Below are 27,281 nucleotides of genomic sequence, written 5' to 3' on the forward strand. Positions count from 1 at the left end.
AAAGCAAGATTAGAATTAACATATTCGTTACAGGAAAACTGTCTTTCAGGGACCCGCTTGAATCTTTAGGAGATGGTATTTACTTTGACGTTTTCCTATGTTACCTAACGTGTTCGGGTAACTTTCAGTAGGTTCAAATGGCTCTGAGCACCATGGGACTTAACATCCATGGTCATCAGTCCCCTAGAACTTAGAACTACTTAAACCTAACTAACCTAAGGACATCACACACATCCATGCCCGAGGCAGGATTCGAACCTGCGACCGTAGCAGTCGCGCGGTTCCGGACTGCGCGCCTAGAACCGCTAGACCACCGCGGCCGGCTCTTTCAGTAGGAACCAAGCCCGTACATCTTGTGGTGTTTCGCATTTGAAAATGCACTACTAATGATTGCCCGGGACCTGCATTAGCATGTCTGGACCAGACTGAATTGCTAGGACAACAGTGTGGTAAATTCTCCGACAACGACCAAGCATGCTCCATGGAGACAAACTGAGATAGAGCATCGGTTTCGCGTTCTGGAGTCTAGGGTTTCAAATGACCTCCCGGCCAGTGTGAATTGTAACTCGGATTTTCCGTACTTTCCCTCAATCCAATAAGGCGATCAGGTGATGGGTCCCTAGAAACAGACGCGGTCTATTCCATTACCCATCTTACTCGTATTTTTGTACGTGCTCCGCCACCAATGACCTCATGGTCCAGGGGACGCTACACCTCAGTTCTTTCGCATTCGGTTGAATCACAGTTAAAATTTTCGGCACGTCGTGTTTTAGGTTTGCCGTGCTTTCCCAAAACCGCTTGACCTAGTTCCAGGATGATATATTAACCCGTCAAGTCTGGTTCCCATCCTCAAATGAGCTTGTGCTTTGTACCAACATAAGACCTTGTGCTTTGTACATATCTTCATCAATTCTCTCTCTCTCTCTCTCTCTCTCTCTCTCTCTCTCTCTCTCGCCGCCTCATAAAAACAGTAAAAAACAACAAATATTTTCTGTATCAGATGTGGAGTGGAAGTTTTTGTTTTTTCCAGTCATGGGTGTCCTTTCGTATTTATTTCGAATAACGCACGTTTTTATGTACCAGATAATGTGAACCTATGATATGTAACGACTGGAGAGAGTAAAAATGTTGGTTTAGTTGCTGGGAGAATCTCGCAGAACATTAATGTGGTTTGAATATGTGTAGCAGCAACTTTCAGTGAAAGCTGGGAATCCTAACCTTCAAATATAAGAAATTAATGATTCCTTCCAGTGCAACAAGGTCCGAATTACTTTACTTTCGTGAAAGCTGATGTCCTACTGTATTTCTGTCTGCAGAAAACAAGGTGAAGGCAGCAGTGCCTGTACTCTCTGACGTCACCACAGCTCCCTCGCATTATTTTTGTCTACGGATTTACGCGGTCCAGTCATATTAATGTGACCACCGCCCATGACCGACATCAGCGTAGAATGACGACTCACAGACGGCAGATGGCACAACTAGCATTGGAGGGTATATAAGGCATATCGGGCGGAAAATAGCGCAGTCGTTGTCATAATGCGGAAACGGAGCGGTTTATCTGACATTCAAAAGAGCATGACCATTGGCTTTAGGGCTAACGGTAGAAGCATTTGCGAAACGGTTGAGACTGTAAACTGTTTGCTTGTTGCCATAGTTAAAGCATATCGTCAATGGCAAAATGGCGCTATACAAAACCGGCGCCGAGGCAACTATTGTGCACCACGGGCCATAGATACCAGTGGTGAACGACGGCTCTGAAGATGACTCGGGTGAACAGACGTGCAACTGTTGAGCAGCTGACCGCCTGGATGAACCAAAGGGCTACCAACACTGTCTCAACGAACTTTCAGCGAACCTTGATACGTTTGGGAGACTGCAGCAGGCGGTTGGTTCAAGCACACGTGCTTACTGCTGTTCTTCGTGAGCGAAGGTTGGAATTTGCACGCCGATGCCACAAACGGCCGTCGACTGAATGGCGACAGGTGGGCTTTCGACAAGAATCACGTTTTATGCTCCATGGGACAAATGACCTTTGGCGTGTACAGCCCTACAAAAATATTCAGATGGGTCCAGGCCGATGAGGGAGCTTGTAAGGTGCCTCTTACGTGAGGAAGACATTTTTACCAGTTTCAATAAATTACTGTCTCTTATTGATGTATTCACGATAGTTAGGAAGTACTGTAGTCCGTAGCCGGCCATGAGTCGGAGAGCATTTCCCACGCTGGCTGGCTAGGTGACGAAGCGATCATAGGTCGCGCGTAGTGGGGTGGGGCTCAGCGCTGGACCTTAGCAACAAGCGTCAGCCTGGGAAATATACATGACGGGAAGTACCGCCATCTTGGCGCCAAAGTCACCGATTTTGTTTATTTATATTGAATAATTAGTCATTTATGACAACATGAATACTAGGAGGAGCCTCTGGATGTCTAAAACTATTTATCATAATTTTGCCTCGTTAAAATTCACATCCGTTCATTAACAAATGCATATCATAGTAAGTACGAACTTGATCGGAAATCCACGAACTGTGACGAAACTAGTAAGAGATACGGACTGCGCGCCAAAGTCGGCAGTCGGCGTTAAGAGCTCTTCCTGTCTTGTTCGATCGTAGCCATGCTCTCGGTTACGAGTAGTTTGTGACATGAGTGTTTCATTATTGAATTAATAGGAATAAAAGTGATATTACGGCATTCTGAATGTTAGTTTCGAGTGAATAGATATCCCAAAGTTGATCGACAGCAATTTCAGATAATTAGCTTCCACCAACGGAGACATCCAATGCGCCAATGAAGAATCTGCACGGGACGACATTTACGAGAGCTGCACCGCGCACAGGTAGGAGGAAATCCGACGACACGACCCACCAAGGCGGATCAAGGAAGGTCCGACTTAACACTCGCAAATTCCGGGTGGAAATGCTGACCAGTTATACTGTACGTCACATATACCACCCTCTACGGACTCACGGCTAAGCTGAGTAATAACAGTATCAGTTTAGAAGCGAGGGGATCTTGGAAGCTCTATAGTGTGGAGAATGTTTCCGTGGCATTCCCTGGGTGACTTCGTCATTCTGGACGACACAGTGGATCAACACAAGAATGTATCTGTCCTTGGGGACCACGTCCACCCCTACTTGCAGTTTGTTTCTGATGATGATGATGTTTGGTTTGTAGGGCGCTCAACGGCGCGGTTATCAGCGCCCGCAGTTTGTTTCTCCTCGGCACGATGACATGTAACAGCAGGACAATGCAACGTGTCACACAGCTCGCAGAGTTCGTGCATGGTTCGAATAGCACCAGGATGAGTTTAGCCTACTCTCCTGACCACTAACCCCCGGATTTTCAGCCAATCGAGAATTCGCGGGACCACCTCGATCAGGCTGTTCGTGCTATGGTTCCTCAGCCGTTAAACGTAGCGCACTGGCCACGGCACTGCAGTCGGCATAGCTACACGCCCCTATCGTTACGGGTCGCGTACGTTTCACACTACTTTTTTCAAGAACTGACGTAATCGTGACGTAGTGGCGCCGTGATGGCAACCAGAAACGGAGCTATCGATTTGTCGACTGCTATAGCACAGAGTTGAGAGTCTATGGATATGTTAGTGAGAGGAGAATAGCACAGCCGTACCGCTAACTGTTTACAGGAATGTGTTTGTGGTTGTACAACTTCAGGAGTATTTGTAACAAGGAAGAATGTGTCTGTTACTGCTCGTCGTTTCACTCGCAGCAATTTAAACTGTCCTCTTAGGTTCCTGCGTAACCACACACTCGAAAAACACTACATATTCGGTAATAAACACCCAAATACAGAGTGCGTTACTTAAGTAATGCGACCAAATCTTTTCTGACGCAACGGTACACCGCAGCGTGTTGTAACCGGCTGGGCTAAACGCTATTTGTCTCATTCGGCTGCGAGCTGCCGGACAGTCAGGACGAGCGTTTCTGTGTACCCCGTTTTCAGTTTATGTAACACGGCACAATGGATCATTCTGTAGAGCAACGGTGCGCTATCAAATTTTGCGTTAATCGTGCGAAGTCCGCCACCGAAACGTTTCCATTACTTCAGCATGCCTTTGGGACTGATTGCTTGTCCGAATCACAAATTTCCCGATGGCACAAGTCGTTCATGGAGGGCCGAGAGGAGATCACCGACGAACCTCGCACGATTCGACGAAAATGTGACGCGTGTGCGCGATTGTTTGAACTCTGACAGACGGCTGAGCCTTCAATTGACAGCACAAACTCTAAACATGTCAAAAACAACCGTTTTCCGCATTGTGACCGAAGATTTGAAAATGAGAAAAGTGTGTGCCAAACTCGTCCCAAAAGTGTTGACCGACGAACACAAGCACATGCGAGTGCTTCGGTGCCGAGAAATGTTGGAAATGTGTGAAAATGATCCTAATTTTTTTAACTCAGTTATCACTGGTAATGAGTCGTGGATTTTTGAGTACGACCCTGAGACAAAAAGGCAATGTTTAGAGTCACACACCCCATCGTCGCCCCGTTCCAAGAAGGCACGCATGAGCAAGTCCAGGATCAAAACCATGCTCGTTGTCTTCTTTGACGTCAGAGGCATTGTCCACCACGAATTCGTACCTATTGGGACTACAGTGAACTCAGCTTTCTACTTGGAAGTGCTCAAAAGAGTGAAAAGGAGGGTCTCGCACTGCCGAAGCGACATCAAGGACATTTGGAAAGTTCACCACGACAACGCGCCGAGTCACAGCGCCTTCACTGTCAACGACTTCCTGGGCAGGACCAAGACCCCATTGGTTGGTTCCCCAGCCTCCCTACAGTCCTGACATGGCTCCCGCTGACTTTTTCTTGTTTACTCGGTTAAAAGGAGTCATGAAAGGAAAACATTTGGCTACAGTTGAAAGCATCCGGGCCCATGTTACATCAGCTCTAAAGGACCAGAAGTGATCGACGCAAGAGGGTGCTATTTTGATAATTTTTTATTATTTGTACGAATATAATCAACAAATGATTTTTTATGAATTTGGTCGCATTACTTACGGAACGTGCCTTGTATTTATTTCATCCTTCGTTCTCTAAACAGACGGAAATGTTAAATCAGAACATACTTGCATTACAAACCCCCAGACTGTGTTAACGCTGAGATGAAAAAAAATATTAGCGTGTTGTGGGTTGCGAACCTACGTCTTTTCACTCCGTATACGACGACATTATCCATTACACTAAGGCGTAATCGTACGACTAGTGTCTCAAGTCGTATTTATCGTAATAGTTTTTCAAACCTTGTATGGTTGCTGCGTTATTAACTGACATTTAATGATAAAGGTGACGTGTTTATGATACACTTTCCTTGCGCCGTTGCTTTGAAACAGCGTACTGCAGCACACATACTACTAAGTAAATAAATAATCGAAATGCTTACAGTTCACACAGGGGTCGTTCACAGGCGCTCGCAAAAGTCGATAGACGAAAGCCCCAAAACAGTAAAAAGTGGTGGGAAGTTTACTCGACCCCTGAAGGTACATCTCACAACCTCACTGACTCTCTTTCTGCACGTCTGCTTTGCTAAAAGTGGTTATTCGGGCATACGGCGGGTGGTCACGTTAATGTGCATGGACCATGTGTTTGAATGGTGAGGTGTTTGTCGAATGTAGTAAGTGCAGCGATATTCGAATTACTGCGTAACGTACTGAACACGCCTGCGTAGATTGCTTTAATTCACAATAGGTGCCTCCTACCAATTTATACTCAAATTTTACTTGTAAAACATTTACGTATTTAATAAAATAAAAAAACTGTATTTGTTGGTTGATATAAATATTTATTTATATGGTGTTATTTTCTATAAAGCACAATCCGAGACTGAAATAAGAAGTCGAATGGTGCAAGGTATTGATTTATTATCGTATTTCATTATTACACATCATTAATGAACGTAAACTAAGAATGACATTCATAAAGAAATACGTAGGCTACAAAACTACTTAAGTGAACTATCATTCGTATTCAAAAAGTTTTGAAACTATTCCATTAGTTAACTAGTCTGCACTATACGCTGTATTGTCCAACTTTCTCCTCCACAGACGGAGTTGGAGAATGATTAGTTTCCATTTATGCAACGAATCCGCTCATTTGCCCTAGTTGTTTCTCATTCGGTTTAGAGTGACCCACGATTTTCTAGGGAGATCAAAGACTGTCGAGTTTTCAGAGACATGTAGGAATTTTTTGAGATCCACAGATATATTATCTTCGCAGGTTTTCTTCAGTATTGCACAACTGAGTTACTATTTTCTGAGCATATAGATGGTTTTCTAGAGCAGCATCATTTAATATTTATATTATCACAGAACGAATGAAAGGAAGTTGTTGATTGCTTTGAATTTTTCCTAAATTCTCAAAGCAGTGTACGTGGCCTTCACATTGGAGGTACATGACTTAGTAATGGTAGCCAGATGTTGGGAGTACCCTTAACCGTACCGAAAAATCATTCTCATAACGTAATTTGGTTTCTTCGATGTCTATTTTCTTGGTGTGGAAGCTGTTAAACAAGATGAGACAGCAGTCGCCTGCTACATAGTAAAGAAGAGTCAAATTTGTTCGTATCGTAGACGTCAAAGAGCCGCATGTGGTACCACATAGCTTCTCTTTGAGGTTTTTCTTTTTGCTGAGTTTTGCAGCTGTCATTGTCATGTGTACCTTATACCTTAATGTTCTTTCTAAAGTAACTCCGAGAAACAGGAGTTTTATTGTGAGCTACGGTGACACTGTTGAAACGAATTCTTAATTCCATGTTTGCAAATTTATTTTCAGGTGATGGCATGTAACCTCCGTCTTAGTTGAACAAGGCTGGAGCCTCCATTTATGGAAATAGGTACCCACTGCAACAAATCATTGTCAAAATATACGTTTTTTTAAGCTCCTTCTGTTATGTAGCTAGTTCCCACTCATCAGCTTATTGGTATTAGATATGTCGTTGCAGGCATATCAGCAATATACGTGCTAAAGAGCAGAGCTTAGTTTTAACTTACAGTTCAGAACCAATTAATTGTGTGCAGGGTCCTTACAATTCAAAATCTAATTTGAAATCTCTGCCTTGCCACTATATAGTCAGTCTGAAACCTCCCACTGTCTCTAGTTCTCTTCCATGTATACAACCTCCTTACAAGATTCTTAAACCAAGTGATGGCAGTGCTTAAATTATGCTCTGTGCAAAATTTTGTCAGATGTTTTGCTCTTTCATTCCTTTCCCCCAGTTCTTGTTCACTTACTATTTTTCCTTCTCTTCCTTTTTCTACTATAAAAATGCAGTTACACATCGTAACTAAGTTTTTTTCACCCTTACCTATCTGAATAATTTGTTTTATGTGATCACAAAATCAATATCATCATCATGTGCGAAGCTAGTTCAAATAGTTCTAAGCACTATGGGACTTAACACCTGAGGTCATCAGTCCCCTTGACTTAAAACTACTTAAACTTAACGAACCTACGGACATCACACACATCCATGCCCGAGGCAGGATTCGAATCTGCGACCTTAGCAGCAGCTCGGTCCCGGACTGAAGCGCCTAGAACCGCTCGGCCACAACGACCGGTGCGGAGCTAGTTCAGAGATAATTTATTATACTGTGGTGGATATTGGACACGTGTCTACCTTGGGGCAGATATATCCCTTTAGTCGAAATGAGTAGCCACTAAATGTCTATTTTGGTCAGACGAAAAGCAGTCTAAACCGGACGTGTGTCAGCGAACTGTTTATTTGTGGCAGTAATTCACGTACCCCATCTCGCCTGTCACGTGGATCGGTGATTGTGCAGTCGGCCGTCACACCGTGGCATCAGTATTCCGTTTGATTCGCAGTTATCAGTTATTTGCTTTTTCGCTGGCGTTGACGTTAATGAGATCGTCAGCAACCGCAAGTGACACGCAGGGGCAGGGCTGTATGAGTCCCTGCGCGCTGCGTGCCCGCAAATAATTACAGCCTGTCCGTCGCGAAGAGCTGTCCTGCGGTGCGCGACCTCAGGCCGCGGCCGCAATTTGTTTTATCATGTCGCTTAGTGTGAAGAGTTTGCATCGTAATACAGGAACGCTAATCGCAACCTCATATTTTTCACCTACACTCAGCTAAGAGTTCTATTGCAAGATTGGCAATCATTTCATCAGTGTCTATAACTGCTGAAGTAATTTTCCAGATCTGTATGTGCATTATCAGTGACGGATTTACCAGCAGACTAGGACCTAGCAGACTGCCTAGGGCGGCAGATTTTAGGGGCGCCAAATTTAGTGTCAATTTTTTTATGGCTTACAGGAATTAAAAGGATTCATGTTTATAAAGGGTGAAAAATTATTTAAACCCACAAATTCTGGGAGGTTGTAGGGGACATCAAAACAAATATTTTTCCCTAATGTCATTTTTTCCTATGAGGATTATTTAAATCGGTGCAGGCCGTATTACGCTCTTCAGTTGTTAGAGGCCGTTTTAAGATCTTCAGTTGTTAGAGGGCGTATTACGCTCTTCAGTTGTAAGCAACTGCTGTCCAGTGTAGTAGTGCATTGTCTCTGTTTACTAATGGAGCGATACACCTGGAGTGAGTACACTGATATGGTTAGTGCGTACTACGTAGCGCACCACAACGGACGAGCTGCACATCGGGTTTATCAACAACAATATACTAATCGCCGTATCCCGCATCATACGACCTTTGCTGCTGTGTACCAACGTTTGCGTGAGACAGGTCATTTAGCAGATTACCTGGACAGCGACGCCGTCGCACGGTAAGAACGCTGCAATTTGAGGAAGCTGTCTTGCAGCAGACGGGATCCTTCAATCAGTACTTGTGCAATTGCCGTAACATGGGGACGAATCAGACGAATGTAAGAACAGTCCTTCGAGAGCAATTGTTACGTCCATTTCACTTACAGCGTGTCCACAACCTGGAACCAGTTGATTATCCACCCAGACCATTGCCAGAATTGCTGGAAGACGTCCCGCTCCCTACAAGACAACGCTTGTGGTTCCAACATGACGGGGCGCCGGCACATTTCAGTCGTCGTGTGCGTCGATTCCTGGACCGACCCTGGCAGAGGTGGTCCTGTACCATGGCCTGCTCGATCCGCTGATATGTCCCCTCTGGACTTTTTTTTGTGGGGAGAGATGTGCAACTTTGTTTACGCAACTCCTGTTGCATCAGAATAGGATCTGGTTGCCCGGATAGTAGCAGCAGCGGGAACGATTCAGGATACTCCTGGGGTTTTTGTCCGTGTGAGACAGAACATGATCCGACGGTGTAACCTTTGTTTACGTGTCAATGGAGGCTTTTTTGAAAATCTACTGTAATTGAAATTGGGTTGTGTTAATGTGTTGTCTTTTGGTCATAAAAAAAATGGAAAAGTGTTTCTTGGTTTAATTAATTTGCCGCCAGAGAAATCTTCCTCTACCAGTTTAAATACTCCTCATAGGAAAAAATGACATTAGGGAAAATATTTGTTTGGATGGCCCCTACAACCTCCCAGAGTTTGTCGGCTTAAATACTTTTCACCCTGTATACCTAACGTCATTAGGTCCGCACAAACAATTCAACATTTAAGATGTTTCACCAACTAGATAAGTTTTTCTACAATTTGCGTAGTCGCGTTTTATTGCGGGGTGGGAACGAGTGACCTGACCGTTCGCTAAGTGTGTCTGGGCGAATTGACTGCACGAGCGGGGAGACGACCCCCGCGGGAGCCGAAGCGGGCTCGTGCTGTTGTAGGTACCCGCCGCATAGTGGCACTGAGTACGATAGGGATGGATATAGAGCGGCTATACAAACGGGGAAGTCCTGTCCCGTATTTACTTCAAAAACAAAAGAAAAGCCTCAGTTGGTTGCATCCTGCAACTTCTGATGCTATCTGACCGTGATAACTTGACGATTTGCGCGGTAACTGCTGGGAACTGCTTTGACTCCACATTAAAGCTGTCGAGTGGAGAGAAGTGGTGAGGGGAAGGCAGCGTCTGCTGCCTGCAGCAATGCTAGCACTATTATCCTTAACAACATGTACAATACCACTTCGCTTCCACTTGCAGATTAAAGTTGGCAGCGCTCGGAGACAAATGAATATCTTTCATCTAGTATCGATTTTCTCTGCATGCGCCAGCACAAACGCAATCTTCAAGTTCTCGTGGCCAAATAATACGTCCGAATATTTCTCCGGCACATTGGTTGTGTGCTGTAATTTTTCAAAGTGTTTCGTGGATTGTATGAATAACTTCATAAAATAACATCACCGGAGCGTACAAACTTATAGTAGGTAAGTATGCATAGTATATTACAATTAAACATCTGTAACGAATCTGTAAGACATAATTTAACTTGATAAACAGCTGTTTCGGAAGCTATGCAAGAACTTCAGATTTTTTTAGTTATATTGTACGTAAATAAATTTCTTGTCCTTATGTTGTATAATTATTCAGTATCTGAACTCTGAACAAAGGAATGCTGTGTATGAAAGTTCTTGGATGAAAAATTGTTAGAATGAGTGATGGAATGCCGCGAACGTGTCTGGTGCAACAGCGTACAGGCTAAAATTCAAAGCACTTTTTGCTTCTTTCGTTCATTGCTCTGCCCGCTCTTTAAATTTAGTGGCAGCTACAGCTACTGAATCTTGCATAGAAGCTTGTTGCTACAAGGAATTACGTTTTTTTTTTTCGTAATTTCGACACGAAGATGGGAAAAATTAATGACTGAAATTGAGAAAGGTACAACGCTAAAGAGAGTAAATCTGACACGTTGGTCAGCTAGAGAGGACGCATGTAAAAGTTTGAGACATTCTTGAGACGAAGTTCTTAAAACTTTGGAATCAATCAAGGATGATTGTAACGAAAGACCTGTAACGCGAAACGAAGCGACGGGAACAATTTTAAATTTATAAAAACTGAAACGCCGATAATGGTTGTTATTTGAATTTTTGTTTTGTTTTTAAAAACAAAGTCAGTGTTCAGATTCAGGCTTCTACCGCAGGCATTATCACTGTTGTCGATCTTTCCGAACCTTTCTGCAATTTTTTCGTAGCTCAGCGAGAAAATTTTATGTATTTCGAAGAATAGGCGATATAATTAAGCGTGTCGAAGCAGTATACAAAAGACGTGGGAAAAAAATGCCGAAAAGGAAAGAAGATTATGACGAAACACCCGATGAAGAAATGAGAATGACTGAGAGTGATGCTTTCAGTGTTAACACATTTCTCGTTCTCATTGATAGAATCGTATCCGAATTTTAGAAAAAGGCAGGAGACTTGCGAAAGTTTTTATTTCTGACAAAAATGTGTCAATTGTCATCACCAACCCAAACGTAAAAGCCCTTTTCATGAAAGAAATGTATACTGGTGATTTAGAGACTGTCTTATTTCAAGAACGCGTATATTTTCAATGCTACCATTCTTCTGAAAGAATTTTAGTAAAATTAGATTCTGGATAATTGAAAAGTCTATCGTCTTCCCTGCGAAAACAGAGTTTGTAAAACGTTTATCCAAACTTATATATAGCAGTTTGCATGGCTCTATGTATTAAAGCGACGAATCACAACTAATGAACAAGATTTCATACGACGAAATAATTGATGATTTTGCGAATATACAATCGCGTAAAAAGGTATTGTAAGATTTTCGTATCTCAGTTAATTCAACTTTCTTTTAATATCTCAGAAAAATACCCAAAACTATATCTTGCACAATCTTGACTAAATCTTTGAGTTGTAAAAAAGTCTAGGAACTGACACCTCGATCCGCTAAGTTCACAGTCACACTGATTTCGGGAAACACGTGGTGTAGTCAGGACGATAGCACACAAATCAATAAATTACAATTCACCTGACAAAAAAATTGTAATTAATATGATTGTGGTGTAGGGTATCGAACTGTAGAGGTCGTTAGGGGCGTCAAAATTTGAATAGCCTACTGGGGGCAAATATGTAAATCCGGCACTGTGCACTGTGCGTTATACTTGAAGCTACTTATTTTGAATTGATAATTTCTCGCTGTGTAGATAAAAATTCGAGTTTGAGATAGGATTTTATTTTTCAAGCTTTTAGACTGTATTGTGAAGTTTTCCTGTATCCCACAGTTGAGAGTAGTGTTTCTTGCATGCATTTGGTACACGAAGAGATCAAAATCTGAGAACTGCAGGTCTGGGAAGCAATTCACTGAGATTTAGTTCTCCATTTATTGGGAAATCCACGCTTCAGCAAGCCTCGTACATCAGATATAATACATGGTGTGGAGGCGTTGTGTTATGTACGTTTTGTTCTGTTAACAATAATTTTGAGCTATGTTTCACGGGTAACAGTTTCCTCGAGGAGGCAGGTGTAATCAACACGGTCATCCCATATTTCATTTAATGTTAGGACCTTATCATCGTCTCGTGAGTAATTATATGCTCAAGGGCAATTCAAAGGTGTGTGTTCATCAGAGTACCTCAAACTAGTACCTGAATTAAGAAACCCTCGTGTACTCTGCTACCAGAGTAGCTGCTTCCTATTTGTAGTGCACCTCTGACCTATCATGGGGAGTCCTACAAATCCCCAACCGATAACACAGGTCTACAAATCTGCATTTAAGTATGTCACAGAGTAGACGAACCCTTTGGTTGAGATCCTTCACTCGGCTCCAAACCAAAGGATTCGGATCAAGTCTGGGAACAATGCTGCAAACTGCGAGCTCTGCGTGCACCCCGCGTGCGAGGCCAGCAGCCTTCGCCACCTCCGCTAGCCGCCCGTATGACCTGAGGTTGGCCTCAGAACGCATGCGACAGATATCATTGGTTCCGACCAGGACCACCTCCTCATCTCGGATGAAGCCCTCTGGCAGACATACCGAGTGCACATTGGCTTTGTTTCTAGCCTCGACAGGTGTCTGTCTAAGGGCTCCATAACGCGCTAATGTTGGAGCTCCTGATAACTAGGAAACCCCTACCCTCTTGTGCCTGTTCGGATCCTGCTGAAACATCGGTCACATTTCCACTCACAGGGTGAATGACTAACGCCAGATGGCCAGTCTCCACATTGGCCCTCCGCCACAAGCGACGCGAACGTGTTACCATCCGCCGCTCACTCTGCTGTGAGGGCGGATCCGCCGCCTTGAGTACACTGGGAGATAGGTGCCTCGGCAGCGAAGCCCGTGGGCGATACAAGCGACGCCTGGGGTATCCCAAGCAACGCGCCAAATTTTCCGCCACCGCTAAACCCCAATCAGCAGCCTGAAAGCTTTTAACTATAGCCAAAAGTGCCTTCAGCTGTTCGTGAACCGCGGCCAGCTCCTCCAGCGTCCACAAGCAGCATGCTCACATCCTATCAAACCTAGCAAGACTAAAGAAGTAAACTGCAAAAGCAGACAGAAATCTAGATATGCAAATTGCTACCCTCCTGATGTGTCACCAATGGACGCTGATGCCTTAATGAGCTACGCATCTGACTGTTCAAAAGAAATGAAATCTACGTTACAGACTGGATGAATTTACACTTACAAAACGCGAGCTTAAAGCTTTTAAATAGAAAAACAAGCACGAAATTTATGAAACACATACCGTACGTGGGAAGCACAGCAGAAGATAAACATAAGACATGCCGCTATGGAGATGTTTAAATCAGCCGGAAGTTGGGGCCTATAGGCGGCTCGCGCATGCGCTTCTGATGCGCTGGCGCAACAATGTTCTGTGGTGTATTGGGAGAATGCATGAATCGTGAATGAGAACAAGGAATATTTGGATATCCAAATACAAAACATTTTTTAAAAAAACAATAGGTAGTGGCAAATAGTTACAGGTGACATTTATTTTCATTACTAACGCCTTTAAATTACGATAACCTAAATGAAACTCTTAAACCACGGATGTTTAATGACTTAAAAGAGCAGCGCCGGATGCGTGTATTACAGGAAGCTTAGAAAGTTTTTTAAAAAACTTTTTTAAAATCTTAAAATATTTTTAGAAAATTATCGTATCTGTAGATGTCTTAGGGTTGTTATTCCTTCTTGATTTATTGTGATGGATATGTTGATCTGAAGATGTGGCTCCTAGTGCGACGAAACCGGTAGTGATATAAAAATAAAGGACTAAACACAACTGAAGCGGGTTGTTAAACCGAATATCTTGCGAAGATATTTATAATTTAATTGTTCGTGCAGTGTGTTCAACCCAACCATAATTATTTGACTAATAACGAAAATTGTCCATTAACGTAAACTCTTCGACAAAATATGCCCCTATTTCTGAAGAAAATGCAATGAGTGGCTGAAACCAAAAGTCTTGTCGCAGAATTAAGTTAACGGATCTTAAAGTCTCTGCTGAAATTCTGTGCAGTTCTATAGAAGACAAAGAAATTCTTTAGAGACTGACGTAAAACTGACGTCGGTTGCTTTTGTGATATAAATGGTGTCCCAGAAATGTTGCGATAAACTTTGAGGGGTTGTAGAGGGTGTCTTGAGGAACAAAGCGAGGACAGGAAGCCGCGTCTGGAAACGTCATCCAACGACGCTACATAGCGTCGAAGATATAGCCTTCGGCGCCCGCCGCAAGGCCATCCCTTCGGCGGTAAAACTGACTTTGTTCGCTGACGGACCGTATGCGGAACATCTCGTAATTTTGTCTGTTATTCAGTTATCGGGACTGATTGCCACGATCGATGTCGGAGCTAACTGACGCATAGAAAAGCCTAGCCTGATATGAATTCGATGCTCCGTTGCCTCGGTTTTTGACGGTTTTTGAAACGCATTCCCATCTAAAGTTTATTTTTCTGCTGGAACCTCTCCAGTCTCCAAAGTTTTTCGGTGTACAGGAACAAAATAAACTGCATATGGAAACCCGAGTCCCAAACGATCATCCCAGAGCAACGAGCATGGCATTCATAGGAGACAAGGTGTTTCTAAGCAGTTACTAACTCCATCTTCTCCATTGGCAATCGTGGCAATTAGTCGCGATCACTAAATAATAAACAAAACTGCAAGACGTTCCGCCTACGGGCTGTCAGCGTATAAAGTCACGTTTGCTGCTGAAGGAGTGGCCTAATGGCAGGCGCCATTGCCTATAACTTCGGCACTCTGTAGCGTTGGATGACCTTTATGGATACAGATTCCTATCCTTGATTTGTTCCTCAAGACACCCTGTACGGCACCTCGAATTTGAACGCAACAGTTCCGGGACAACGGGACAACCTGTGTACTAACGCTATCTGTTTTTTTTTTTTCCCCGGGATCTTCAGTTCATTTCAGTTTCCCACATCACAGACGATCGGTAGTATCATTTTCTTTGATTAACTCGTTGCGCTACAGGTCTCTACGTACCCTATTCTACCAATTAATGGGTTCGACAATTGATCGATTGCAGCATCGAGCAATAATAATTTGGTGACACATTAATTGATCCTTACGCATTTTACACAGTGTTGCTGTATCAGGAAAATTGAAGAAAGCTAACTTATAATTACACAGATAAGTATGCACAGAGATTGCAACAAATTTCTTATAAATCAATAATGATTTACTTACTGTATAAAAACTAAGCTTTCTGTCAGCTGTTCATCCTATTCACGGTGCACGTTCTTTTTTTTCTTTTTTTTTCTTTTTAGTCACAGCGTATAAACGAAACATGGTCACAGTCTGTTTACCGAACAGCTGGTCATGGTATAGGGCAGAGACTGTGCGGCACGACATGTGCAGGGTGGTGGCCAGCTTCCGTGTGGAGGTGAGCCGCGTGGCGTGTCGAGCGCACACGCGGTGATTCACTGCTGGGGCTGCGGGCTTACCGCGTGCGAGGGGCTGCCTGTCACCCAAGGGCGCGGCTCATGCAGAAGCAGCGCACACGGTGCCAACTGCGAGAGATTACTCCAAAACCCGCCCTCACTCAACGTGCTTCAGTGTGTGTGGCACAGTAGCTACGAGTACAGTTTGCCTTAGTGGAAGTACAATCTGTACCGTACAGAAAAAATTCATTGAAGCGTTTAACACCGAAAGAATAGTCCTGCCACTTTAGGAAAGCGTGAAAGATCGTTGACACATAAACTAATAGGAAATGTGGAAACGTGGACATACCTAAAGACGTAATGTAGGAACATAATATCATGCCCGACAAAAATAGAGAAGCACGCAGAAGTGGAGTAGTAAATGAAATGAAACTTCACGGCTTGCGATAGTATGTGATGTTATTTCGGTGATTCCAAAATCAAGCCAAATTTACAACGAACTTGCCAGTATGAGCCCACTTACCGGTATTACTTTGCACCCCCTCTGCCCTGGATGCATGCGCAGATTGGGTTCGGAAGGATGTCACGAGGTCCTTGCCTTCTCTCTGAGGCAAGCTGGCCAACAACTGTCGTAGCAAGTCCTTGACATTCCTGATACTGGTAAAGGTACAGATTCATTCAAAATATTTTATGAGGCACGTATTTTTACGTCACGTGTAGAGGGGAGGCACAATAGCGAAACATTAAAATGTTAAATCCCCATTTATTTGCGTCTGCAGTTACCGGATTTCGCAGAGATAAGTGTTCCTTCCCCCGAAAACCGGACAGAACTGAATGAATTCCTGAAGCAAATGCACTTATCCATGCCAACCTGATCCGATGATATCTATACACCTGATACAATAATCCTTCAACTGCTAACAACATATATATCCATCGCTAACTTGCTCGCGTTCCCTGCTAGCGCCTTATAGGTGCGAAACGAGTACATTTTAATTTTTTAAGGCAGCATGAATACGCAACGTGACCTGTCGCGCTTCACGAAGTTGTCAGTCGTACTAATAATTACATTAATACTGCTCATATGGCAGAAAAAGCTTTACTAGTTGTCTTTCGTTCCTTTTTAAGGGATTACAGTGTAGAGGCATGTTGCGAATCAGGTTGAAGACGTACAAGCGTGGTTTATCAAACAAGGCGTTAGAAATATTACTTAAGAATAGTGATAGTGCGTATTAATTGAATTTTTCTTAATCGTCGGATGGTACACTACTGGCCATTAAAATTACTACACTAAGAAGAAATGCAGATGATGTACGGGTATTCATTGGACAAATATACTAGAAATGACATGTGATTACATTTTCACGCAATTTGGGTGCATAGATCCTGAGAAATCAGTACCCAGAACAACCACCTCTGGCCGTAATAACGGAATTGATTCGCCTGGGTGTTGAGTCAAACAGAGCTTGGATGGCGTGTAGAGATACAGCTGCCCATGCCGCCGGCCGGAGTGGCCGTGCGGTTCTAGGCGCTACAGCCTGGAGCCGAGCGACCGCTACGGTCGCAGGTTCGAATCCTGCCTCGGGCATGGATGTGTGTGATGTCCTTAGGTTAGTTAGGTTTAATTAGTTCTAAGTTCTAAGCGATTGATGACCTCAGAAGGTAAGTCGCATAGTGCTCAGGGCCATTTGAACCATTTTTTGCCCATGCAGATTCAACACGATACCACAATTCGTCAAGAGTAATGACTGGCGTATTGTGACGAGTCAATTGCTGGGCCACCATTGAACTGACGTTTTCAATCGGTGAGAGATCTGGAGAATGTGCTGGCCAGGGCAGCAGTCGAACATTTTCTGTATTCAGAAAAGCTCGTACAGGACCTGCAACATGCGGTCGTGCATTATCCTGCTGAAATGTAGGGTTTCGCAGGGATAGAATGAAGGGTAGAGCCACGGGTCGTAACACATCTGAAATGTGACGTCCATTGTTCAAAGTGCCGCCAATGCGAACAAGAGGTGACCGAGACGTGTAACCAATGGCACCCTATACCATCACGCCCGGTGATACGCCAGTATGGCGATGACGAATACACGCTTCCAATGTGCGTTCACCGCGATGTCGCCAAACATGTATGCGACCATTATGATGCAGTAAACAGAAACTGGATTCATCCGAAAAAATGACTTTTTGCCATTCGTGCACCCAGGTTCGTCGTTGAGTACACCATCGCAGGCGCTCCTGTCTGTGATGCCGCGTCAATGGTAACCGCAGCCATGGTCTCCCAGCTGATAGTCCACGTTAATGCAAACGTCGTCGAACTGTTCGTGCAGATGGTTGTTGTCTTGCAAACGTCCTCATCTGTTGACTCATGGATCGAGACGTGGGTGCACGATCCGTTACAGCCACCGGATAAGATGCCTTTCATCTCGACTGCTAGTAATACGAGGCTGTTGGGATCCAGCACGGCGTTCCGTATTACCATCCTGAACCCACCGATTCCATATTCTGCTAACAGTCATTGGATCCTGACCAACATGAGCAGCAGTGTCGCGATACGATAAACCGCAATCGCGATAGACTACAATCCGACCTTTATCAAAGTCGGAGACGTGATGGTACACATTTCTCCTCCTTACAGCTGGCATCACAACAACGTTTCACCAGGGAACGCCGGCCAACTGCTGTTTGTGTATGAGAAATCGGTTGGAAACTTTCCTCATGTCAGCACGTTGTAGGCGTCGCCACCAGCGCCAACCTTGTGTGAATGCACTGAAAAGCTAATCATTTGCATATCACAGCATCTTCTTCCTTTCGGTTAAATTTCGCGTCTGTATCACGTCATCTTCGAGGTGTATCAATTTTAAGGGCCAGTGTTGTACCTTTCCTCATTATTGTCACTTGCGCGAATCGCATCACGTACTATCAACAGTAGCTTGTCAAAAGAAGTCACATCCATTCTGGCGAAGTTCTTAGACTTCTGTGTCTCTTCGGGCCTCAACTCCTTCATTAACAGGAAATATTTATCCCTGCCATCACCCCTTCTTCCTAGCCACGGTCGAACCCATTTCCTGTTCCTGGCGTTACGTCGTCGTTCCGCCCTTCTCCTAATAACGAAAGCGAAGATTATCACGGCAGATGTTGCAAGGCAATAGCGTCCTCCCTGTTTAAAATGCTGCGACACACAAACATAGATAATCATTTGGTTGTCGAACATGACATAAAATGAACACTTTAATCCAGCTGCAAGGTATCAATAACTGCTTAATAAATACGAACCTGGAGCTCTCAGAAGTTTCATTGCGAGTAACTAGCAGCTTTACAAAAATATTAACTTTCACACTCAACGACGTAAACAAAGAACATAAGCCAGCAGTTTTGATTACAGTGAGATGACGAAATCATGGGATAGCGACATGTACATATACAGATGGCGCCAGTGTCGTGTACACAAGGTATAAGATGGTAATAAATTGGCAGAGCTGTCATTCGTTCTCAGGTAGTTCATGTGTAAGGAGTTCCGACGTGATTAGGGCCGCACGACGGGAATTAACAGACTTTGAACGCGGGATGGTAGTTGACGCTAGACGCATGGAACATTCAATTTCGGAAATCGTTAGGGAATTCAATATTCTGACATCCACAGTGTCAAGAGTGTGCCGAGAATACCAAGTTCCAGGCATTACCTCTCACCACGGACAAGGCTGTGGCCGACGGCCTTCACTTAACGACCGAGAGCAGCGGCGAATGCGTAGAGTGGTCAGTTCAAACAGACAAGCAACGCTACGCGAAACAATCGCAGAGATCAATGTGGCACGTACGACGAACGTATCCGCTGGACAGTGCGGCGAAATTTGGCGTTAATGGGCTTTGGGAGCAGACGACCAACGCGAGTGCCTTCGAGCACGGGCCGGCCGAAGTGGCCGTGCGGTTAAAGGCGCTGCAGTCTGGAACCGCAAGACCGCTACGGTCGCAGGTTCGAATCCTGCCTCGGGCATGGATGTTTGTGATGTCCTTAGGTTAGTTAGGTTTAACTATTTCTAAGTTCTAGGGGACTAATGACCTCAGCAGTTGAGTCCCATAGTGCTCGGAGCCATTTGAGCCTTCGAACACGTATCGCCTGCATCGTAGCTCCTGGGCTCGTGACCGTATCGGACTAGGCGGCTGGAAAACCGTGGGCTTGTCATGTGAGTCCCGATTTCACTTGGTAACAGTTGATGGTAGGTTTCGAGTGTGGCGTAGACCACGCGAAGCCATGGACCCAAGTTGTCAACAAGGCACTGTGCAAGCTGGTGGTAGCTCCTTAATAGAATGGGCTTTGCTCACATGGAATGGACTGGGTCCTCTGATCCAGCTGATCCGATCATTGACTGGAAATGGTTATGTTCGGCTACTTGGAGACCATTTGTGGCCTATGATGGACTTCATGTTCCCAAACAAAGAAGGAATTTTTATGAACGACGGTGCGCCATGTAATTAGGCCACAATTGTTGACGACTGGTTTCAAGAACATTCTGGACAAATCGAGCGAATGATTTAGCCACCCATCGAAAGTTTATGGGATATAATCGTTAAAATGCTGCGCCGGCACACTTTCGCAGTTATGGACGGCTACAGAAGTAGCATGGCTCAATATTTCTGCAGGGGAAATCCAACGACTTGTTGAGTCCATACCACAGCGAGTTGCTGCACTCACCAGGCAAAAAGAGGTCCCGCACGATAGTATGAGGTATCCCATTGCTTCTGTCACGTCAGTGTATGTGCCCTTCGGGCGCTGGTATAGACGTGTTGCGTAACACCAGCTTAACTCATGAGTTATTGATTTTGTTGGCTTTGACCAGCATATCTGGAATTAGAAGCCTGGCTGGACTAGTTACACTGATCCGGCCTTCGCTTATTCTTGGATTCACAAATTTGTATTCGCGTCTGGAAGAGTGCCCTCGGAATGTGGATCCTATTTCGCTGCGCTCTACGCTCTATGACATCCGCGCCGCTACCGTCCTGCGCTTTACGTGACTGTGTCAGACTGCACGGCAGGCGAGCAGGAAGACGCTGCCACTTGAGGAGATGGACGGAGCTACTGCTGCCGCCTTATCGGAGAGCGCCGGCGGCACTGCCTCCACCGTCGGCGGGGATTGCCGGCGGAAATGGAACGATTTAGTGGTGGCGCGCGTCCCCGCTGTATCCGCTCGCGCGATCGGACGCCTGCCACTCCTGCCTCAGCGCCAGCTGCCCCGTCCTCTCTCCTCCTATTCTCAGACACACTCGCCCAAAATTCCAGGCACCGACCCCATCTTGCGGAACATCCTCTCGCTTCCTTCGCTGCAGGACTTTCACCGTTTCCGGGCTTAATCCTCTGTTAATTAACGCGGATTCCGCGCAGCTCTTCCACTTCTGCCGACTGGGCGAGCAGGGCGCTTTAGACTCGACCTTCTTTGCACTGAGATATCTGGTGCTCCAGTAACTTCATTTGCAGAAACTTTACACTTCATTCTTACGCGACCCAGCCTGTCAAAATGCTATTCGCCCAGTGTCGTTAAAATACAGCGGCCAAATGGAAATGTAGTTATCGCTATTAATTTCATTACGACCATCCTTCAATTACTGAATTTCTTATCCAAGTTTATTACACAAAGGTTACTGCTTCTACACCAGAGTCTGAAGTTCACCTTTCCATCCTGTTTAAGTCTGATTCTGATTATAATTAACCTTCTGTCGACTGGGAATTCAGGTAGCGGCAGCTCTACCCTTAAATATTATTATATTGGCCCTAACAGGTATCACCGTTCAGATCCCTGTAACAGCGGTGCCCAGTTAGTGCAGACCACTAACCCCACTCCCGATTCTTTAAAGAATCCAACACTAGATAAGTACAGTCTGAGTAATTTGCGCTCCGTTTTAAGAGAACCTAGTTTTTCACACACCTCAATGTTTATGACGTCATATCTCATGTACCGTGTATCGTACAGTGGTACAAAGGGCGTTCAATAACTAATGCAAAACATTGTTTTTCTATGCCAATTTCTGTTGAAAAAGTACAGAATTTGTCGTGGGACATTATGGAATATTTTCGCTTCAGCCCCTATAGTTTCATAAAGTTCCAACAGTTTGCGACGCTTTACATAGGCTTCAAAATGGCCTCTGTAACGGAGGTGAGTTCCAAGCAGGAAGCTGTCATTGAGTTTCTTTTGGTGGAAACCCAGAGCATCGCAGATTTTCATAGACACTTGCAGAATGTCTACAGAGACTTGGCAGTCAACAAAAGTACAGTGAGTCGTCGGGCGAGGCATCTGTCACCATCGCAACAACGTTCCTCAAACGCTTCCGATCTGCCGCTTGCTGGCCGGCTGCAACAACTTTGACTCCTGCAATGTTGGAACGTGCGGGCACACTCGTTCGTGGCGATCGATATATTGCAATAAAACACCTCGCTGTTCAACTGGACGTCTCTGCTGGTAGTGCTCACACACTCGTCAACTGGCTGAGGTACTCAGAGGTGTGTGCCCGCTGGGGTTCCCACCGCCTGGTAGAAGACCATAGATAGCAACGAAGGTCCGTCTGTGCGGAATTGCTTGCGCACTAGGAAGCTAATCGTGACAATATTTTGTTGAACATCGTCACAGGCGATGAGACTTGTGTTAATCATTTCGAACCGGAAAAAAAACGGCAATCCATGGAGTGGTGCTACACCGCCTCTCCTTCGAAGATAAAGTTCAAAGCCAAACGCTCAGCCGGTAATGTTATGGCGACGGTATTCCGCAAGAGTGGGGAATAATGTAGTGTATTGGAGTCTCGAATGAAACTAACCTGCTTTCAGGTAAAAGTTGTTATATTACTTATTGAACGCCCCTGGTATAATTTTGCAGGTAGATTAAGATAAACACTACTGGCCATTAAAATTGCTACACCACGAAGATGACGTGCTACAGACGCGAAATTTAACCGAAAGGAAGAAGATGCTGTGATATGCAAATGATTAGCTTTTCAGAGTATTCACACAAAGTTGGCGCCGGTGGCGACACTTACAAAGTGCTGACATGAGGAAAGTTTCCAACCGATTTCTCATACGCAAACAGCAGTTGACCGGCGTTGCCTGGTGAAACGTTGTTGTGATGCCTCATGAAAGGAGGACAAATGCGTACCATCACGTTTCCGACTTTGATAAAAGTCGGATTGTAGCCTATCGCGATTGCGGTTTATCGTATCGCGACATTGCTGCTCTCTGTTGATCGAGATCCAATCACTGTTAGCAGAATACGGAATCGGTGGGTTCAGGAGGGTAATACGGAACGCCGTGCTGGATCCCAACAGCCTCGTATCACTAGCAGTCGATATGAAAGGCATCTTATCCGCGTGGCTGTAACGGATCGTGCACCCACGTCTGGATCCATGAGTCAACAGATGAGGACGTTTGCAAGACAACAACCATCTGCACGAACAGTTCGACGACGTTTGCATTAACGTGGACTATCAGCTGGGAGACCATGGCTGCGGTTACCCTTGACGCTGCATCACCGACAGGAGCGCCTGCGATGGTGTACTCAACGACAAACCTGGGTGCACGAGTGGCAAATCGTCATTTTTTTCGGATGAATCCAGTTTCTGTTTACAACATCATGATGGTCGCATCCGTGTTTGGCGACATCGCGATGAACGCACATTGGAAGCGTGTATTCGTCATCGCCATACTGGCGTATCACCCGGCGTGATGGTATGAAGTGCCATTGGTTACACGTCTCGGTCACCTCTTGTTCGCATTGACGGCACTTTGAACAGTGGACGTTACATTTCAGATGTGTTACGACCCATGACTCTACCCATCATTCGATCAGTGCGAACCCCTACATTGCAGCAGGATAATGCATGACCGCATGTTGCAGGTCCTGTACGGACCTCTCTGGATACAGAAAATGTTCGACTGCTGCCCTGGCCAGCACATTCTCCAGATCTCTCACCAATTGAAAACGTCTGGTCAATGGTAGCCGAGCAACTGGCTCGTCACAATACGCCAGTCACAACTATTGATGAACTGTGGTATCTTGTTGAAGCTGCATGGGCAGCTGTACCTGTACACGCCATCCAAGCTCTGTTTGACTCAGTGCCCAGGCGTATCAAGGCCGTTATTACGGCCAGAGGTGGTTGTTCTGGGTACTGATTTCTGAGGATCTATGTACCCAAATTGCGTGAAAATGTAATCACATGTCAGTTCTAGTATAATATATTTGTCCAATGAATACCCGTTTATCATCTGCATTTCTTCTTGGTGTAGTAATTTTAATGGACAGTAGTGTATATGTCGATGCTTTCGGCGGAGTATATTGCGAATAGAGTTAGTAATAAAAAGAAGGTAATAAATTAAAACGTCATGACTGATTCTGAAGTTTTGCTGCATGGACAGCGAAAATTTAGTACCATACATTTTTCCTTTCGTTATTTTGTGTGTTGTGTTTGTGGGGGGAGGGGGTCGTCATTTGAGAAAAAGTTGCGGCTACCACGTACCGTATGAATACGACGAGTGATGCTGCAGTCGCTGAAGTTGTATTGGTATGACGAATTCACTTTCTTGAATGTTATGTTATTCCTTTTAAAATTATTGAAGAAGCTACATGACTGCTCGATCGCTGTAATATAGCAATTTCTGGAAATCCAATATATCTGGAACGTTTCAAGGTGAAAAGCTTAGACGGGATGGAGATTAAACGCTGAGACAGTGGTTTCATTTATGTAAGATCTCATAGTCGATGAATGGCTGATCGTTTTTTAACTGTAACAACTTAGACGTACTACGCTCTCACACTGTTATTATTTATATGCTCCTCTTTCCACAGCACTATTTACATAATGGACTTTCCAAACTGTAACATACTTTCCCTGTAGCATATACTTCAAAAATTTTCAAGTTGACCTTCAACAGTCTGCCTCCGTTTTACGCCACTTTGCACACAGATAATTAATTATTATAATTCGTTACTATTGCTTTACTGTTTCTCGTACATCATGCCACTAAATAAGCCAACAAACGACGTGACGTTACTGTCCACTGAACTATCCTTCAGCTGTCTCCTCTATCTGTTCCTCTTATTTTACATTCATTTTAATTTGTTTGGGGATAGCACTTCTACAACAGAAAATTCAAAATATACATTATTTTAAATGTATTTACTAATGTTACATAAAATACATTGTATAAATGAAAGAAAGGTGAAAAAACAGTAAATATTTAACCAAAGAGAATTCTGCTGCAGTAAAGTGTCCCGTTGTGCTCTATCAAAATACGGTTCAGTAGTTTTGGTATGCACTTCATAAATGGCGCAGTAAATGGTAGGATTGCCAGATATATTGGTGAAACTGGTAGGGAAAGAAACATAAAAGAATGTGTATGAAGGAAAATGGGAACCAACGACTTATCTTTTTTTTGTTTGTTTGGTTGGTTGTTTTTTTGCACATAATTAGAACCGCACATTATTCAGTGCTAGTCCATTCTGTATTTTGCATCCTTACCGAATAAAAATTAGTTGCTCGTTTAACTTCTGTACTTTTATATTAGCAAAGCAATTACTTTTGAAAATGGTTCAAATGGCTCTGAGCACTACGCGACTTAACTTCTGAGGTCATCAGTCGCCTAGAACTTAGAACTAATTAAACCTAACTAAGGACATCACACACATCCATGCCCGAGGCAGGATTCGAACCTGCGACCGTAGCCGTCGCTCGGCTCCAGACTGTAGCGCCTATAACTGCACGGCCACTCGGGCCGGCAATTACTTTTGATGTGTGGACAGTTTACATGCACAAACATAAAATTATATATGATTATTGTTGTTATTTTTTACTCATTAGATCGTTCTTCATCATGAGCAAAGGCAGGAGTTTCATGTTATTATTGATAAATGCGAAAGTTTTATGACTAACAGCAACATGTTTTATATAAGTTCAACGAAGTATAGAAACATTCTTTGATATATTTTAATTTAGCCTTTTGTTGATGCAGCTGCGTTTTCTAGAGATATATGATAAAACTGTATTGTTTTCTTTATTTTTACTACAAAATCCCTGTGTTTCACGTTAAGAACCTACAATGTTCGCTGATCTCATATGTAATGGATGCGATCGTTATGATGTAACGCCTGATAAGTACGCAACACGCTTAATGTACAGGTAATGCTGGTACGATCTTAACTGGCCAAAGTTGCTAGGGAAACTACCGTAGTCTACACTAACTTATGGTAGTTTACGGTGGCCTGCGGTATTTTTACAACTCTAGTAAAGTGTATTCTCTGTGATTGCCCCTTATCTTGTGTTGATTTATAGCACCCAACGAACAATAGCTGAGCGCGCTGAACTGACGTTTGTGTACGAAAGCCGGCCGCTGGTGGCCGAGCGGTTCTAGGCGCTTCAGTCTGGAACCGCGCAACCGTTACGGTCGCGGGTTCGAATCCTGCCGCGGGCATGGATGTGTGTGATGTCCTTAGGTTAGTTAGGTTTAAGTAGTTCTAAGTTCTAGGGGACTGATGACCTGAGATGTTAAGTCCCATAGTGCTCAGAGCCATTTGAACCATTTGTGTACGATAGCAGAAGTATAGCCGCAGTAAGTGTATCGTCTAGCGTGTACCCGGCTTGGTGTTTCAGCGGGAGGTCCTGCAGCGGGATGTGGACCGAGAGCGGCGGCTGCGCCTGGACACCGAGGCGCGCCTGCGGGACTGCACGGCAGAGGCTGAGCGCTGCCGCGCGCGCCTGCACGCCCTCCAGAGGGAGCTCTCCCGGTAAGCACAACCAACCACCGTACTGCGCACTGCCTTCTCGGCGCACCGTCTGGGTTCCACCACATATTCATTACACTGCGTGTGCAGCGTATCCGAGCTAGTCTCGCTGATATAATATCATGCAGTTGAAGTTTCATTGATTTCATCTCCATTGTCCATAAATTTCATTATAACAAATCTAGTTCAATTTGCCGTTTTTTGGCAATGTGTAGCCGACGCGGCTCTGTCGAGTAGACATGCAAAAATACGCTACAACATCTCTACTCGTCATTACTGTGTCCCCTATGCAGTATGTATCAGTCTTAGGTCCATTGATAGCTCTCATGTTGACTACAGTTAGGATCGCTACAAATGATTAATATAGAAAAGCCCTTTTATTTGGCATCAGATGCATATAAAGGCTGATTCAGCTGCCCCTACTCATGGGTTTTACACAACCTACGACGCCTTAAAATACCACATGCATAGGATCTTTTTTTGAGAAATTTAATGTATCTAAATTTTGTACTGGCATTTATTTTTGCTACAGGCCATAATTTTCGAATTAGTCAAGAGAAACGCGCAAAAGTGACTTTCAAAAAATGGCTCTGAGCACTATGGGACTCAACTTCTGAGGTCATTAGTCCCCTAGAACTTAGAACTACTTAAACCTAACTAACCTAAGGACATCACACACATCCATGCCCGAGGCAGGATTCGAACCTGCGACCGTAGCGGTCTCGCGGTTCCAGACTGCAGCGCCTAGAACCGCACGGCCACTTCGGCCGGCTAGTGACTTTCAAACGCGCTTTTCTTGAATAACTCCAAAACCATGGCATCCAGCGCAAACAT

General features: G+C 44.4%; 1 protein-coding gene across 1 annotated transcript in view; it reads left to right on the forward strand.

Annotated features, from left to right (window-relative positions):
- The window catches only part of LOC126452148 (uncharacterized), a 701,717-nt gene that overhangs the window by 531,101 nt on the left and 143,335 nt on the right, over positions 1–27,281 (forward strand). Inside the window, exon 6 of the mRNA XM_050091038.1 lies at positions 26,317–26,450. Within this exon, the coding sequence (XP_049946995.1) occupies positions 26,317–26,450 (134 nt within the window). The remainder of the gene's footprint in view (positions 1–26,316; positions 26,451–27,281) is intronic.

Source organism: Schistocerca serialis, chromosome 1 (genome assembly GCF_023864345.2).
Source record: "Schistocerca serialis cubense isolate TAMUIC-IGC-003099 chromosome 1, iqSchSeri2.2, whole genome shotgun sequence".
Taxonomy (NCBI): domain Eukaryota; kingdom Metazoa; phylum Arthropoda; class Insecta; order Orthoptera; family Acrididae; genus Schistocerca; species Schistocerca serialis.